Here is a 17756-nt window from a genome sequence, read left to right on the forward strand (position 1 = left end):
AACAAAAGGCAAGCAAAATCACTGCAAAGCTCTCCTTATAGCCTTGTCTCAAGCCTTATCCAATATAATGTTGACGTAAACAAACAAAAGCTCTCCCATTCTATTCTGCACAGTCAGCTAGTGACTACATGAATCTTAAGCAATTCGCCTCAGATCTCCCTGGATAGAAGGGAGTGTAAATCAGATTGCAACCCTGCACATAAATTTCAATCCAGGTACCTATCCTACTAGGTATAAGAGCTTGGCAGCTTTGTCCATGACGTCTTTCATAACAAAAAATCTTGCTGATAATTGGGGGATTTTGCAGGTATTTTGGGTGTTGAGAAATACAAATTTCTGATGAGAGATGTTAATATGGAAAGTGAACAAGGTATATCATCAGAATAGACATTATAACAGTTTCATAAATATTTAAATGTTTCCCTTGCTGGAAATTCTTCTCACCCAGTGCACTGCTGAGTCTTTTATAATGAAATGCCTGGGGCTGTTCAGTTCAAGCAAGCCTTTAATAACATATGATTGCTTTTGCTTTCCACATTTCAAAAACATGTATGCTGAATTAACTCTTTTCTTACAGAACTTTGTCAATTTTGATTTTCTTATGTACGGGGATACAATTAGCTTCATCTTTCTCTTAATATTAGCAAACTTTCTTCTTTATTCAGTGCTAGAATAAAGGCATTTCATAATCAATTCAGTCCATAATCAATGATTCAGTTCATAGCCAATCAATTCTGAATGTTCTAGATATTGCAGGTGAAGGAGGAGAGCTCATGAATGTCCAGAGTACAGGGGCAATGTTATGGCATGTTGCATGCACTCCTCGCCTTAAGTGGATCAACTCTGGTACTCTCCCTGTGAACTGGGGTGATACAGAAGATAGGTACCACCAAATGCTTTGCAAGTGATGCTGTCATATATTTGTACTATCTGCTTCCTGATTACCTTCGGACAACATGTGGAACAAGAATGAATTTTCTTGTTCAAGCTCAAGTTATTTCAGAATGATTTAATCCTTTGAGCCTGAAAGGCAGAATTTGAAGGCTTGTGTGTTAATGGTGAAACAATGGGAGGGGACGTGCAAGAACCTTGAATCAGAGGACAGGGAAATGCAAGGTGAGAATGTTGTGGACCTGCAGGAGATTATAGAGATAGTGGGGATGGTCATGGAGTGACGCAACAACAAGGAATAATATTTTAAATTTAAAGAACAGAGTCTACATGAATCAGTGAACACAGAGGTGATGCATGTACAATACTTGAAGTATATGATGCAAGCAGTCCAGATTTATAGTGATTGAATGTAGGAAGGCAGCCACAATAGCATCTGAAGATGACAAAGGTATGGATAAGAGATTCAACAGATGGTTGGAGACAGATGAGGTTACAAAGGTAAAGAACTGGAGAGAAAATTGGGTTGACGGTTTAGCAAGAACAAGCAACTCAATTTGCATCACTTCACCTGATTGGTTGTTTCCTTCAGGGTTGGTATTATCCACCTGCAAAACACAACTTTCAAAAGTTTGCTCTGCATTGCAAGCCTAAATATTTGAAGCCTCTATACTTCTGCTGTGTATACTCCAACCCATTATAACATGAAGACAATTACAGTTTGAAAGAGTACTGAACAGTATTATGTACAACTTGCTGGTTCTTTTTAGGATCGGAGCACATAGCAATTCAGTCCTTGTATAGTACAAATTAAATAGTAATCTGGGTCCCACTCATTTCTTAACATGCATAATACCACCAACAATACATTACTATCAATTGAAAAGTAACTGAATTGTTCTAAAGTCTAAAAGAAGCAACTTGAAATCAGTTGGTCTTTTCCTACCTACTGTTTTTAATTTGTAAGATTACAAGTAATACATTTTTAAATAAGGATTTTTTCTATTAACAGTACAAGTTCTCAATGGCACCATAATACTGAATAGCATTGTACAATTTGATTGAATTGATTCTTAACTAAATTGTGCACAAAAGCAAATTCTTAAGTCTCAATCTTAAACTATACCAATGTGATTATCAGCATTTTTATTCGTAAGAATTGACACCTAATTCCCAGTGAACTTGTCTAGGAAAACATGACAGGTAACAACTTGTAAAATGATGAAATCCCAGTTGGATACTGAAAAAGAATTGCTTTCTAAAACCCCTTTTTGTGAACCAAAATATATATTGTGCTCTTCCCCATAATGTGCATATAAGGCATGCTATCCTTCTGCTGTTAAGAATGCAGAAGAGCAGAAATTCTGGTGGTATATTGCTGGTACAGGGAAGTGGCTTAACACCCTCCACTGTTTTCCCTCTCTCCACAGCCCTATCTAAAATCCTGGAAACAGTTATTAACATACTGAAGTAACTTTAAGCTAGGCAATCAAGAACCGGGCACAAAATTTCACTTATGATTATGGCTCCTTTCCTTTCACTTTGGCACCGTTTTCAACCATAGCATAAAACCAAGAGAACTTGGCAAATTAATGGAATAATTGCAAAAAAAAAAGTATGAATGTAAGCCAGTTAAAAATGCCTCTGGTGATGTCATGACAGAAAAGCAAAATGACAGAACATGTTGACCATCAGCATTTTTAACCTCTATCATGGTTAATTCCATCATGGCTGGCCTGGAATAAACCAGCACCAGCTCTCTGATCCAATCGTTTTTTTCTGAATTTTATGATCACAAGGTGTTCTTGCAATAGTTCAAATTGTTAAAAGGTCAAACTTTTTAAACACATGCTCTTTAGCAGGTGAAATGAATGGATTAATTATGTGAACTTTGGGCAGGAGGGTTACAGATACACAAGGGAAAAAAATGTCAACCGTGCACTCCGGTTCAATATACATATTGGCAATTCGTGCACATGCAGCCCATGGTTTTAACAGGTGAAAGATCACAGTCTGCCTGTGCATGATATGCATCCCAACTGGTGAGGCACTACCCTCAAAGACAGAACAGTCAGAGAATGCCAGACCCTAAACCTGCCACTGCATCCATGTGTGGAGTCACCACACAAACTATTTACATCCAGCTAGTACAAGGCCAGCTGGAATTCCAAACTCACGTGCTCCGTTAATGTTACCTATATTATCATCAAAGAAAATGTGAGGTTGGATCTGAGATAAAATTGGGCCTTTTGGTGCTCCTGCCATGAAGAAAGCTTCATCTATCTTGAGTCCCCATTCACGCAGAGTTTTAATGGCTCGTATCCCCAAGTCATTGCCACTTCTTGCAGTCACCAAGTATGTGCAGATTGGGTCATCCTCTGGACTAAACTTCTTTTTCATCTCTCCAAGAATCATGGCAAACATCTTGAATGGACCCTGTCAACAGGTTAAGTGAGAAGTGGGTAACAAACTCTTTAGACATTTGAGGATTTATGCAAGTAGTAAATGAGTAAAAACAAGCTTATACTATGACTAAGAAGCCATTTTATTTCTCTCTTCCCATTCTGAAAGCGTTGACTTATTCTTGAGCACAGCTCATGGCCTCTTTTTGTAGGCTAGCTGACTGCAGGAGAAGTTTGATCAAGTCATAAATCAAAATCTGTACATAATGATTTTCAGTGGTCAACAGACAATAATCAGAAACAGGAATTTGGTTTGATGTTTCCTGTCTTCCCCAAAATACAAAATGGCACCAACCCAGTTGAGATCACCCTGCTGGTATGGTGCCTAAATGAGCCATTGAGGTGTTAGTTAATTGCTTGCAAATTACTTTTCTTTCTTTGCACTGATTTCACGTGGATTAAAAGTGCCTTAATCTAAACAGTACCACTTTTAATCAACAAGAATAATACAGATTGCAAGCCATTATTTCCCTCCAACTATCTCCCCTATGATGATTCACTGAGGGTGGACATTCTCATTTGCAAGTCAAATGATGAGTTCTTGTGAAGACATTGGTTTTTGTAATAAAAGGAAGAGAAATATGGTGAACAAAAGAATAAGCAAAGGAAGGTATTTGGAGGACAAAGACAATGGACAGCCTTTTTCTGATTTCAGGCAGGAATGGGGCACAGAATAATCAGTTGTGACTGCTGACAAAATACTGGGCCTGACCTGCATGATGTACTGCCTGTGGTCACACACTGCTTGTGTGCCAAGAAAATGGTATCTTTTTGGTTCAAGAAAATGACATGAAAAGCAGCCAATGACAACTGCATTGTGGAGTAGTCCAAGCATGCTCTCACACTGACTTTACTTCTTTTTCTTGACAGAATTTTCCTTACTCAGTTAAATACTTCAAAATGCATGATCTTGCTGTACTGTATATCCATTACAACCTAAAAGGAGCTAGATGCAAGAAGGTTCAAAGCCACAGTCACCATGACAGCTATATCAATGGAATCTCTGCTTTGTTCTGAGGTCAGACTTGTGGCTGCAGCATTTGTTAGATTTCAGTCATGATCCATAGACTTATGAAGTATTAGTTGTTGAAATTCAGGGAAGAGAATTGATCCTTAAGCATGTGGGTACGTGGAACGCACTACCGGCAGAGGATGTGGGGGCAGATACATTAGGGACATTTAAGAAACTCTTAGATAGCTACATGGATGATGGAGAAATGGAGAGCTATGTGGGACAGAAGGGTTAGATAGATATTAGAGCAGGATAAAATGTCGGCACAACATTGTGGGCCAAGGGGCCTGTACTGTGCTGTAGCATTCTACGTTCTATACATTATACATGTGGTATTTGCCGAGAATCCTCCTCCCCGCCATCTACTAGCACCTCTTTATTCTCCCAGTCATAATCAGTTCCAAGTTCAAGGACTGGCAGACAACCCATATGTGAAGCAATTGATTTCAGCATATCCATTCAAATCATCACAAATTTACTTTGACACCAACCCTTCCACCCACGGCAGATTTCTGAACTTTGTGAGCTTTTCCAAACTAACAAGTTTGGAAAGCTCACAAAATTGTCTAAATTTGTACAAATGGCCTGAAAGAAGGAGTCAACAACTAATCCCTTTAAATAGGTCCTTTTGGTGGGAAGTTAAAAGACAGTAAAGGCTACAAATGAAAATGATAGTGGCAGTGTCAAATGAGGATTGCACGCCAATTCATATTCTGCCCACTCTGCACACTGCTTGTATAGTTGGCTTTGTGGGTATTGCTTTATTCTTTCACAGGATCCCATATCTATTATCCATCCTTAATTGATCCTTGAACTGATTAACTGCCCTCTGAAATGGGCAAGTTAAGATCAACTTGATAGTATTTGTATTGGTGGCCATGAAGCTCTCTCTTCCTTCTTGAATTCTAAATCCCTAGAATTTGTTGGGGTTCAGACTGGAGCCTCTGGAACAAAACTCAAGCCTCTGGAAACCTGTCTAGTAACTTAAGCACTTAGCTACCTTAACCCTTTAACTACTTCATAAGCATGGTATCCACCACACTTTCCATATTGAGCAAGTTTGGAACTTTAGGAGGCTTCAAAGTCTGCAGAACCCAATTCCCCCTCAATCAATTCCATAACCATTTCCGAAACAATGGACCAAGCTTCATTCCCTTGGAGAGACAGCCTGAGATTTGTTCACCAAAATATGAAACACGCACATGGGATGCAAGACAGAATATCTGCACATTGCCTCTTTAAGATGGAAACATCTCCAACCCCAATATTTCGCAGAATGCAATTTGGTAAATGCAAAAGAAACATTTTCAGATTTGTTAAATTCTAGAAAATATTAGAGAGTACATATCAAGTTAGAAGTCATTTACATATCTCTTCTGCTTTTCTTGCGCATGGCCCTGGACAGATCTGTTCCTCCCTTCACTGGGTGGCTGCAAGATATTGATCAAATGCGGGATGCATTATTCTCCTTTTGCTCTCCAGGGAAACAGAATTTTTTTTTAAATGGAGACTCGGCTATTTCTCAGGAGTATAAAATAAGTGGAAGGACTCCAAGTCTAACTTTAATGTAATAATCTGTTCTATTGTACTCTCTATGGCAATTGTGGGGACGTCATCCTTCTCTACTCAGGAAGTATTCAGATGGCACATCAGAAATTAAATACACAGTACATGCCAAAAGGGCTACAACTCAAAGTATAAACCTCATTGAATAAAGATTATTGTGCCTTTAATTACTACTGTTATAATTGGCCAATCCATCAATTATCCTGTTTGGAAAACTGCAATTATGTTTCCCCATTACATTATTTGTTGAGTAAAAGTGTGGAATATGGCAGAAATGGTTAAGCACAAAAGCAAAACTCTTAAACCTTATATAAACCTTACTTCCCCAATAGGAACGTGCTCCAGGTTCTTCTCATATTTGATGACTTCCTCCAGACCCTTCTCTCTGAATACATTATCAGTCTCATCTGAGAACAGCACCGAGTCCCCATCAAATGCTACCTTAAGTTGCTCTTTTGCTGTAGCACATTCTTGCTGTAGCATTAGTGCTGCAGGAATATCTGTGGAGGAATGGCAACATACTTTGATTTATATACAAGGCTGGTTACAGTTATTCCACAATTACAACTGGGCCTAGTGCTGTTGAGTTTGCATAACGAATTTAAAATTAACTAGGTTTGGCTCTTATCCCCTAGTTGTTGTTATAGGAAATGACATATCCCCACAGGATGGTGCAGAGAACCATTCACTTCCCCTAGGATATACTTCATTCTTATCCGATAGCAATGGTTTTGTTGGTAGCATTCTTTCCTCAGTCCAGAAGTTACAGGTTCACCACTTCAGAGAATGAGGGCAAAGATTTTAAGTGGACACTGGTCCAGAAGAGATGTCAACTTTCAGATGAAACATTTGGACCAAGGCCCCATCTCTCTACAAGATGGATGCAAAACATCCTACATACTATTTCAAAGAATAACCAGAGGATTACTTCCTCAGTCTCTACCAATGCCTATCCACAATTAAACAATGCATAAATATATTGTCTGGTCATTATCACAAATTGCTTGTAGCCATTAGCTGCAGACAAGTTACCTGCCTCATTTCTTGCAATACAACAGTGCTTGATTGTTTTTAAGTGCGATGAGATACTTGTCAAGGGATATGAAAGGTATTGTATGAATGCAAGTCTTTATTTTCACCTAGAATACCTCTTCTTAGTACACCTTTTAATCCTCTGCAAGTATTTCTAAACACATTGTACAAGCCTTTTGATCCCTATGCAATCCCCTCAAAGGTATCCTACATTCTTTGCAATTATTCCTCCAGATATTTCCATAAGTTGAGAAAGTCCCTGTAGCACACCATTGGCTCCCACCCAATTCCTTGGTTAATATTTCATCTGCAATTCCCCAAAGAAGCCATTCTTTCCCTGAACTACTTACAAGCTATAAGAATGAAGATACTTACTTCTTTTCAGTGCATTGCAAACGGAGGTTTCACATGCTGAAAGGAACAGCATTACATTCTGAGACTTTAGGTATTTTGAAGGATCTTTTCCATTCAAGAAGCAAAACTTGCTGATATCCAAACCTGGAAAAGAAATACAAAAGGTAGTTTTAAGTCTGTAATCAGGACCAGCAAAAGCTGAGCTTTCAGAGCAAGATCCTGTTATTCTTTGCTAAACTTTACAGCCACTTCAACTTTGCTGTTTTGTCTCTTTATCTCTGAGGCAGAAGGTTGCAAATTCAAATTCTGAGTTGGTATTTTGCTATTACTGAAAGAGAGCTGCAGACCATTACGCTAAATTCCAATTAAGGTGAACATAAATGTTTCAAAGAAGAACAGATGAATTTTGAGTTTGTTGTAAAGCATCATTTATTAACATACATAAATAAATCAGACCAATTACTTAAGTGAAAAGTGCAGAAGGGCATACTGGGAGGTACACCAGGCATGTCTAAAATGATGAGGTGGCAGCTTGGTGAAGCTGCAATACATGAAAATTTGCATGCTAACCTGCAAAAACAGCATGTAATAGACAAAGCTGTGTGATCTACAAACCAACCGATCACATTAAACCTCTGCAGTTCTATCATAGCTAGTCATGAATGGTGATGGATAATTAAAAAGCTAATGGGTAGGAAGAGGTTTGAGGAATATCCCCACAGTGAATGCTAGAGGCTGAAGCATTTGTACTCACTTTAAGCCAGAACTGCAGAATAGATGATCCATCTTGGCTTCCTCCTGAGATCCTCACCATTGCAGAAGCCAGTCTCCAGCAATTTGTGATATTAGGAAACAGCAAAGGTCATGAGATCAGACAACACAGCTGTATTACTGAACACTTCTGCTCTAAAACCAGCTGTGCCTCTAGCCATGCTGTTCCAGTTCAGTTAATACTGGCATCTACTTGAGAATCTAGAAAATTGCCCAGGAATGGCTTTTTCACAAAAAGCAGGGCAAACCCAAACTGGCTAATTACCAATTATCAGAAAAGTGATAGAGACCATAATTGACATTGATATCAAGAAGCAGTCACCAGTAACCTACACACTTATGTCCAGTTTGGATTTTGCCAGGACCACGAGGTTACAGACCTCTTCATAGCCTCAGTCCAGACATGGAACAAGGAAGTGAATTCAAAGAGAAAACACTCCAGTGGAGTCATTTCTCACACAAAGGATAATGGCTGCTATTATCGGAGGTGGTAGAACTTCACTGCAGGAGTTCCTCAGGGCAGTCTTAGTCCCAATCAGCTGCTTCATTTGTGACCTTCTTTCCATTAGAAGGTCAGTAGTGGGGATTCTAGCTGATGATTGCACAATGTTCAATTGCATTAGCAATTCCTCAGTAAATGAAGCAGCCTGCGCCTCCGTGCAGTAAGACTTGGACAACATTTCAGGTATGGCTGATAAATGGCAGGTGACATTTGAGCCATAAAAGTTCCAGGCAACAACTATCTCCAAAAAGAGAGAGTGTCTAACCTCCCATCCTTGAAATTTAATGGCATTGCCATTACTGGATGCTCTGTCAATATTCTGGAGGTCACCACTGATCAGGAGCTCAGCTGGACCGGACACACGAATACTGTGGCTACAGGAGCAGATCGAGGTGAATGATCCCCTTTCTGACACCTCAAGGTCTTTCCACCATCTACAAGGCACAAGTTAGGAAAGCAGTGAAATATTTCCCACTTGCCTGGATGACTGCTGCACCAACAACTCTCAAGAAGCTCAAAAAGACGCAGAGCAATTCAGTCCACTTGATTTTGACTGTGTCAGACACCCTAAACGTTCATTCCCTCCACCATTAGTGCAGTAGCTGCCATCTACAAAAAGCACTGCAGTTACTCACCCAAGTGACTCCATCAGTACCTCCCAAATCCACAACCTCAACCACCAAGAACAATAAGGGCAGCACAGGAACACCACCATCTGCAGGTTTCTCTCCAAGTCACATACCATTCTGACCTGGAATAGATCATCAGTCCTTGATCTTCTCTGGATCCAAATCCTGGAATTCCCCGCAGAAGGACTGCAGTAGCTCAAGATTGCAGCTTATCGCCATCTTCTCAAGATGAATGAAAGATATGCAATATTGCTAATGATGAAAAATCACTGCTTTTTGTGGAGTCTTGGGCAAATGTTGGATGCCTATGTGTCCTGTGTTATAACAACTACTCTTTAAATGCTTTTAATTGATCACAAAACACTTGGGGACACCAAGGCTGTGAAAGCCACTATGTAAATGCAAAGTCTTTGCTCACCCTTTTTTTCTATAATCCTCATAAGGGATTTCTATTAGCAGGAGTGGTCTACTGAATGGCATCGGTTTGGACAAGTGAAACTGATCTTAAGCAAATGCCTGGATTCTGACATCATTTGAATTTTAGACAGTTGGCTACTTCTTTGGTCCAGAGTTCCAACAGAACACCTACAGATGCTAAACATTTCATATTTAATAATTCAGACTGTTGTTGCACAGTTCAGACCAAGAAATAGCCATCATACTGCTTAAGGCTCTGCTTGCAATGTCTTCCCATGAGAATTTATACAATGAGACGACTGAATGTACATGCTGGTAACTAACTAACAACCAGAACATCGGCTTTAATATCAATAGCTTGGAAGTTCAGCAGCTAAGGATTGTAAATATTGCAGTGGAAGGTTCATACTTTTAGTCTTAACTAGCCATATTAATGCCGTGTTCCTTGCCGAATGGAGCTCTTGTCTGGAATTGGTATGGAAAAAATCAGATATCAAGAATGAAAGAAGCAGAAAAGGAATCTTTTTACAGGACTGCACCTGATGATAGATTTCTCCAAGTTGGGAATGTACAAACTGCTCTGAATACAAAAAAAGTGTGAAGTATTTTGCAAGGTGATCTTATCATAATAATGATTTAGTTACTTAGTAAAGGTTGTAGCTGGACAACTACTCAGCACTCTTAACTAGAAAGTGGAATAGTACCAGCCCACTTTCATACAGCTATGAAGTACATGAACAGGATAAAGTTCTGATGTTAAACCTGGGATTGAAGTAGCTTGCTAATGCATATAGCCCATGCTTGAGGAATGGTGTTAGATGAAACAGATTCATAGTCTTTACCTCTGAAGAAAAAGGGGCAAGAAGTAGGAAAAACAACATATTAAAATTTTATTCGATCTTATGAACTATGGACACACTAAAGGGAAGGGGGATACTCAACCAAATGGCAACCTGAGCTCTGTAACTTTTCCAAAGTTAAATAAAGAGTAACTTTAAGTACAAGTGATGTGACTGAAAGAATCTATGGATAAATACTTGTCATAAAGGTTTAATTTTCCTCCGCGCAACGTGCAAAAGTTGTAAAGTTGGATAAAATGCAGTCATGTGAGAATGAATGCAAATATGAGCTGTCATCAACACTTCAGTTGTGTTGTACCAACTCACCGTAATAATTTACACTGTTAATGATCCGCACCCCACCTTCAGCACTGTGAGTTGACAGAAGGAGAATTTCAAAGAGTTGCTTTTCTTCAGGATTCAACTTCAGCAACTTTTTATTTACCATGTTAACAGCCTGAAAGAAATAATGGTGGGAATTTAGCTGCACTCAGACAGCGGGTGTAATTATTCATCTACAATTTGCTATTATCATTAAAAATTAACTAAGTGTTTACTTAAAGTCAAAAATGTCTCTAGATGGACCAGCACATCAAATAATCCAAAATCGCTTCAATTAATTAGTTTAAAATGAAATTCTTGTTGTTAAGTAGAAAATTATGACAGATATTCTGTATCAGCAATGAGATGCATGTTCATTTATTTCATGATGGTTGTACTGGTTAAGAAAATTTCTTGATGTTCTTCAAATATTACCAAGGGACCTTGAACACAAAGCACTGGAACAAACAGGCAGTGCTCCCAGTTTAACAGCTCATGATGGCAGGTTCTCCAGAGGCTACACCACAGTCAGGGCTATGCAGGAGCATCCAGCTGGATCCTGAGCTTTGGAACTGGCACGGGACTCAAATCGAAACAGGCAGTCGACTGCACTCTTGTCCCTTTGGGATTCACCACCTTTCTTCACAAATCTCATTAGGATCAACTCTCCCCAAAACTGATTTTGAAAGGTTTGTTTGAAGGTTCATATCTTTCCTCACTGCTGTTTCCCACTGCAGTAAAGAGGACAGGTGATCTGTTCTCAGCTTTCCACTGCTGGCAGGAGGAACAGGCACCAAAAAATAATCCTGTGGTTTTGAAGTCTGTTAAATTTTTAATAAGCAACATTTCATAATCATATGTAAAAGTCTATTGACTATTAGCCTTTTGAAATTCATTTAATTAAATGTTACACAAAAATAAGGTCTTTTCAGAGATCACAGGGTGAGCCATATGGGTCTCCCTGTATCTAATGTGTTCAATCCAATTATATGATCATTTGCAGCTACTGGGCCAGATGGTGCCAGTATTTAGCCAATAATTCCATTGTACTAGAGGTCAAATGATCACTATACAATTTAAAAACAATGGAAAAGGTCTGGCAGCACAAACTTACAGAAATCAGGGTGATCTGGGTGCAGGGTCTCAGATTCCACTGCCTACAATCTAATCACCAATTAGGGACTGGTCTCCCTCACAGAAGAACTGCAGCATCAAGATCTGAAGGACATTGGGAGCAATGTGACCACTGAAGTTAAGTATGACCAAGAGCATCCAATAGGAGGCAAATGTGAAGCACAGGCCGAGTCCATTAACTTTTTTTTCCAGTTCACATTTATATCGACAAACGCCAGCTGTCTCTACATTAGGGCAGCTCACTGGATGGCTCAGCAATAAAGGGCAGTGCCCATTGAATACAGAACAGAAAGGATGAAGATTTGCTTTCTCATTTGTGCTGAGCTGGCTGATCTCGCTATGCAGTTGGGCATTATAATTAATTAAAACATGTTAGATCATCAGCAGGAGCTCCCTTCCTTATTTCTAAACTGTGGCTCGAGCTAGAGAACAAGTGTCTGGATTGCAAGCAAGAACTCTAAAGTCAAATAGTCTGCGGACACTCACACATAAATGAGATGTTGGAGTCCAGTGTACCAATTGAATTGGGCTTCCAAACCTCTGGGATTATTTTGGAATTTAAAACAAGTTATTAGGAACACAGATTTAAACAAATGATAATAAAATCACCAAGAAATATTTAAAAAATCTTTAATTTCCATTAAACACATTAGTATTGTAAAAAATATTGGACATCAGAAAAAGACTGTTGAGAATCATTCAGTTTGGTAGCAAGGAACCTATGCTTTCACGTTGGTATGGGATGCAGTAGGGTGGAAGTACTAGCACATTAAACCACTAAAACGCACAAGTGTGGGGACTAATTGGGTGGAGACCGGGGTCTGCGTGACAATGACTAAACAAGCTTAGTAACCACAGGCAAACATCGGTCAAGACAGATTGGGGGGGGGGGGTAGGGAAGGGAACGGTGGGCAAGAGGCAGGGCAGAAACCAGTCAGGAAATTAGTAACATCTGAGAGGGGACACCAAACTTGCAAACCTCTTCCCCTACGATTTAAAGAACAATGGCCAAATTGCGTGATAAGACTAATGGTGAAGCTGTCTCACTCAATATTATTATTTGGTAATGTGGAGAAATTAGCTCATTGTAGTTCAATTTTTCCCCCTTTCCTTCACAAACTTTTCTAAACCAAGACTTCAACATTCAAACACAGGAATGGTGTGAAGTTGCAATACCTACCTACTAAACACAAATGGATGACACAGACAAAGTTATGACATGTCCATTTAAGTTAATTTTAAAACACTGTGCTGGCTTAATTACTCCAACTAAACTTTGGCCTCAATAAATTTATTTTTGCAATCTCATTCCTTTGGGTTTTAATCTCTATTTTTTTTTAAATATCTCCAATAAAGTTAACAAAGATTTTCCTTCAACCACTCTTCCCTTTCAAAATTCTACTTTCTCCCTACTTATTGCATGGTAGAATGTTTAATTTGATGTGAAATAAACACACTTGCTGCAAATTTTTGGAAGGATTATTCAGTCTGCTGCATTCAAGACGTTGCTCATCTTATTCATACCGACCCAAGATTAGGTGTGGAGGGAACTACATTGAATCAGACTTCTAATAACTGGAACTGGACAGCTGTAAGGAAAATTAATGGTGATATTTGCCACTTACTGCAGATCCAGACAATTTACACTTAATATTGCCTTTGACACAAATTCCAAAGGGAAAAGCAAACAAGCAGAAAAAAATGTCATCAAAACTCTGAAACTGAGGAGAAAAAAAAATAGAGCAGCAAAAGAAACTGGGCTGATGGGCCAAGGGTGTTGAAAGCAATACCACAAATAGTTGCTAAGTGTGGAAGCTCTTTACAAATTATGTTAACGAAAGAGTGAACTGCCAAGGAGAAACAAGAGATAGCAAATCAGTAAATGTTAGGTCGTTCCTGTTAACAGCATGGGTAAGGGAGTAAAAACTATTTCAGGGGATATATTGGTTGAATAATAGAGTCGAAGAGCAATGCAGCACGGATACAGGCACTTCAGCCCAACGAGTCCATGCCGACCACGTTGTTCACCTAGCTAGTCCCAATTTCCTGTGTTAGACCCATATCCCTCCAGGCCCCTTCCCTCCATGTACCTACCCAAGTGCTTCTTAAATGATACCATTTTACCTGCCTCAACCACTTCCTCTGGCAGCTCGTTCCATATTCTCACCACCCTCTGCATGAAAAGGTTGCCCCTCAGGTCCCTTTTAGTTTTCCCCTCTCACCCTAAACCTGTACCCCCTACCCTGGGGAAAAGACTGCTATCATCCACCTTATCTATCATAATTTTAAACACTTCTATAAGGTCACCCCTCATTCTCCTACGTTCCAAGGAATAAAGATCTTGCCTGGCTAATCTCTCCCTATAACTCAGGCCCTCTAGTCCTGGCAACATCCTTGTAAATATTTTCTGCACTCATTCCAGTTTAACCACATCTTTCCAATAACAGGGTGACCAAAACTGTACACAGTATTCCAAGTACGGCCTCACCAATGACATATACAACTGCCAAATAGTGTCCCAACTCCAACACTCATTGCCCTGATTGATGAAGGCCAGCGTGCTAAATGCTTTTTTTTCCCCCACAACTGTCGACCTGTGATGCCACTTTCAACGAGCTATGCACTTGTACTCCTAGGTCCCTCTGTTCCATTATACTCCCTAGTGCCCTACCATTCAGAGTATAAGCCCTACTCTGGTTTGACCTTCCAAAATACATCACCTCACATTTATCTGTATTGAAATCCATTTGCCACTCCTTGGCCCACTTCCCTAACTGATCAAGATTCCCCCTGTAATCTACAATAACCTTCTTCACTATCGACAACACCTCCTAAATTCATGTCAGCTGCAAACTTGCTGATCAAGCCTTGTGCACTCACATCCAAATCATTTATATAAATAACAAATAACAAGGGTCCCAACACTGATCTCTGTGGCACACCAGTAGTCCTTGTTGAAGGCCTTGCTAAATTGGAATAGAACTGGAAGGAATCATGCAAAGATACAATGACTCAGACTTCAAGCACATCTCACATCTGTAAAAAAGCTTGCCAAAATGCCATTCTGAATTAAAGATTAGAAGGTTGGTAGAGGAAAGAGCTCACGGCAGGTAACCCAAGGTGTGTACGAGAACTTACCCTGATGAATGGCAAAACAATACCTTCCTTTAGAGGTATGTCTTCATTACTGATCTGGTAATTGATATATTCTTCAGGGCCTTCTGTCAAGAATAATTCATGCTCTTCTTCCATATCAAAGAGAGCTCGAGCTGAGATGGCAATTGTTACGGCTTTGATTGGATCTTTCTGCATAGAAAGAAGAGTTAGAAAGAAAGTGGATATTAATATTACACAAAAATATTCACCTTGCTCTTATCTCAGGAACACTCTATAGGCTGTTACTGGAAAGGAGTCACATCACAAGCTATTGCATTCTGATTACTAAACAAAGTATGCAGCACTGAGGCTGGGGTGAATAATACAAAGGAATTGGGAAGCCCTTACATAATTGATTTTGATTTGGTAATAATTCTGATCTCCAATGGAATATTATAGACACCTGTGAGGCATTGTGGAATTCCTCACACAATGAGACCGTTTTAAAGTGTAGCTCTTCAAAAAAGTTGCCATGCGAGGGTAAGAATTTTCCTCCAAAAGGAGAGACAAGAATGGCTTAAAAGAAGTAGAACTGCAGTCAATGTGATTACCCTTTATTCTAGGTGTTCCTACCTCATAACGGCACCCATTTGCTTTATTGAGAAGAGTGAATATCACTGAATACTACTACTACTACCTCAGACCTGATTCTGCCACATGAAGCTCAGACAACACAGAAATTCTGGTGAGGTTCACAGTGAGGGTGAATTAGTAGAAATGGTCATCGGATTATGTTATGGACACTACATGGTCCATCAGAGAGAACGACTGAAGCCAAAATTCAAGAATGCAATTGTATTTAATGGCAAGTTTAGCCCTCACTGAAGGAGAGCAAAATTGTGGTACAAGCTACATTAACATGCTTCTCAACTCGAGACCCATGTTCTTAAAGTTAGCAGAGCCTCTGGGAATGCAAGTGATTTACTTGACTGATAAACATATTTAGTAGATCAGTTGGCTCCTTGTATCCTGCATTCAATTCCAGACTTATCACTTAAATTAAACATCTTCAACAATGTCTGGTTGAGATTCGGGCATTGAATTTCCATCAAATGTGGGCCTGTAATCTTTATCTACATAGGAGCTTCTCTCATACAGGCAGCCTTCTTCTAGTCAAGATCTGCAACCTTCATTTTACAGTGTTTCAGTTGGGATTCGTGAAAACAAGGTCATTAGTAAAAGTTGAAGTCTATAAATCAGGTTTCAGTGCTTAACAGGTGCATTGTTTTCAACACGTGCATGTACCATTGAATATTGAACAGGTAGAGGTAATGTTATTGTATTCACAGTCAGGCTTTTACTATTGTGTACACATTATATGAAATAAACAATATAGATCATGATACTTAGTTTAAAAGATAAATTTCTGAAACAGAATGAATGCCCTCATGAACCTCAAATTGCCACCTGGTTGTGATACTTTTCTCTTCCAGACAGTATTCAAATTCAAGTTTTTAGTTGGCACTCAGGGTTTCTTTGTGGAGAGATGTAGACTGAGATAGAAGTAGTATTCTTGTATAAATACTTCCATGGATATGGATGGGAAAAGAGGACAAAACCAATTTATAGAAATGATAAATTTTAACACTGGTCACAACTCACAAGTCAGAGGAAATTGCAGTTTCTACATCACCCATTTTCTCTTCTCCCCTCTCTCATCGGGCAGAAGATACAAAAGCCTGAAAGCACATACCATCACCAGGCTCAAGGACAGCTTCTATCCCACTGTTAAAAGATTATTGAATGGTTCCCTAGTACAATAAGGTGGACTCTTGATCTCACAATCTACCTGGTTATGACCTTGCATCCTATTGTCTACCTGCACTGCACTTTCTCTGCAGCTGTTACACTTTATTTTGCATTCTGTTATTGTCTTGTACAACCTCGATGCATTGTGTAATGAATTGATCTGTATGAATGGTATGCAAGACAAGTTTTTCACTGTAGCTTGGTACATGTGACAATAATAAACCAATTCCACCCAAAAAAAAACAGACATGATATATTGGACATGGAGATAAGCACAAGAATTAACTTCTCCATTAAATTTTCAAGGAATATATTGCACCAATGATATGATATTAGTATTGAATTCTTGTACTAATAATGGTGGGATCTATGTATATTAACTTCATCAACCTGGAGAGGATTTATAACATCAGGATTTCCAACATTAAAATAATGGATTTAGTGAGGCTATTTTTTGTGAACAATTGTATCTCATGTCACGATGAATATAGATCGGATGTGGTTTTGCATTCTAAACTGACACTCACACAAAAGTGGTTACAACACAAGCAGCTAAATGCAAACATGTGAAATAGCACAGAACTGAACAACCCACAACTTACGTCATATGTTCTTTTTCCATTTAAGCTTGCTAATGGTGTACTAAACTAACTGACTATTATATTGCAGACAACTGATCTCTTACAACCTTTACTTCCAAATTCACATTGGGCTTTCAATAAAATAATTTTGCATTCACCACTATACCACTGCTTGTGTGCTCTTAGATTAAAGAAAATATACAGCCACCATCTCTTTAAGAGCTATCCAGTTAATCCCATTCCCTTGTATTTTTGCCAATATTCTGAAAATATTCTCACTAATGCAATTTTAAGGTTGAAGAAAATCAGCAAGCACACCATCACATAATATAGTCTATAC

At 39.1% G+C, this 17756-nt stretch overlaps 1 protein-coding gene across 4 annotated transcripts in view; it reads right to left on the bottom strand.

The window, feature by feature from the left end:
• Positions 1 to 487: 487 nt before the first annotated feature.
• The window catches only part of LOC127577921 (cytosolic 5'-nucleotidase 1A), a 42295-nt gene continuing 25026 nt past the window's right edge, over positions 488 to 17756 (bottom strand). For 3 of the 4 annotated variants that reach the window (XM_052029600.1, XM_052029599.1, XM_052029601.1), the window contains 5 exons: positions 15069 to 15236; positions 10803 to 10932; positions 7339 to 7461; positions 6253 to 6431; positions 488 to 3327 (listed from right to left, as the gene is read on the bottom strand). In XM_052029600.1, the coding sequence (XP_051885560.1) occupies positions 3022 to 3327; positions 6253 to 6431; positions 7339 to 7461; positions 10803 to 10932; positions 15069 to 15236 (906 nt within the window). In that variant the 3' untranslated portion in view covers positions 488 to 3021. Of the gene's footprint in view, positions 3328 to 5262; positions 5796 to 6252; positions 6432 to 7338; positions 7462 to 10802; positions 10933 to 15068; positions 15237 to 17756 lie in introns of those variants that run through there. The other variant, XM_052029602.1, reaches the window with a different exon arrangement.

This window comes from Pristis pectinata, chromosome 14 (genome assembly GCF_009764475.1).
Source record: "Pristis pectinata isolate sPriPec2 chromosome 14, sPriPec2.1.pri, whole genome shotgun sequence".
NCBI lineage: Eukaryota > Metazoa > Chordata > Chondrichthyes > Rhinopristiformes > Pristidae > Pristis > Pristis pectinata.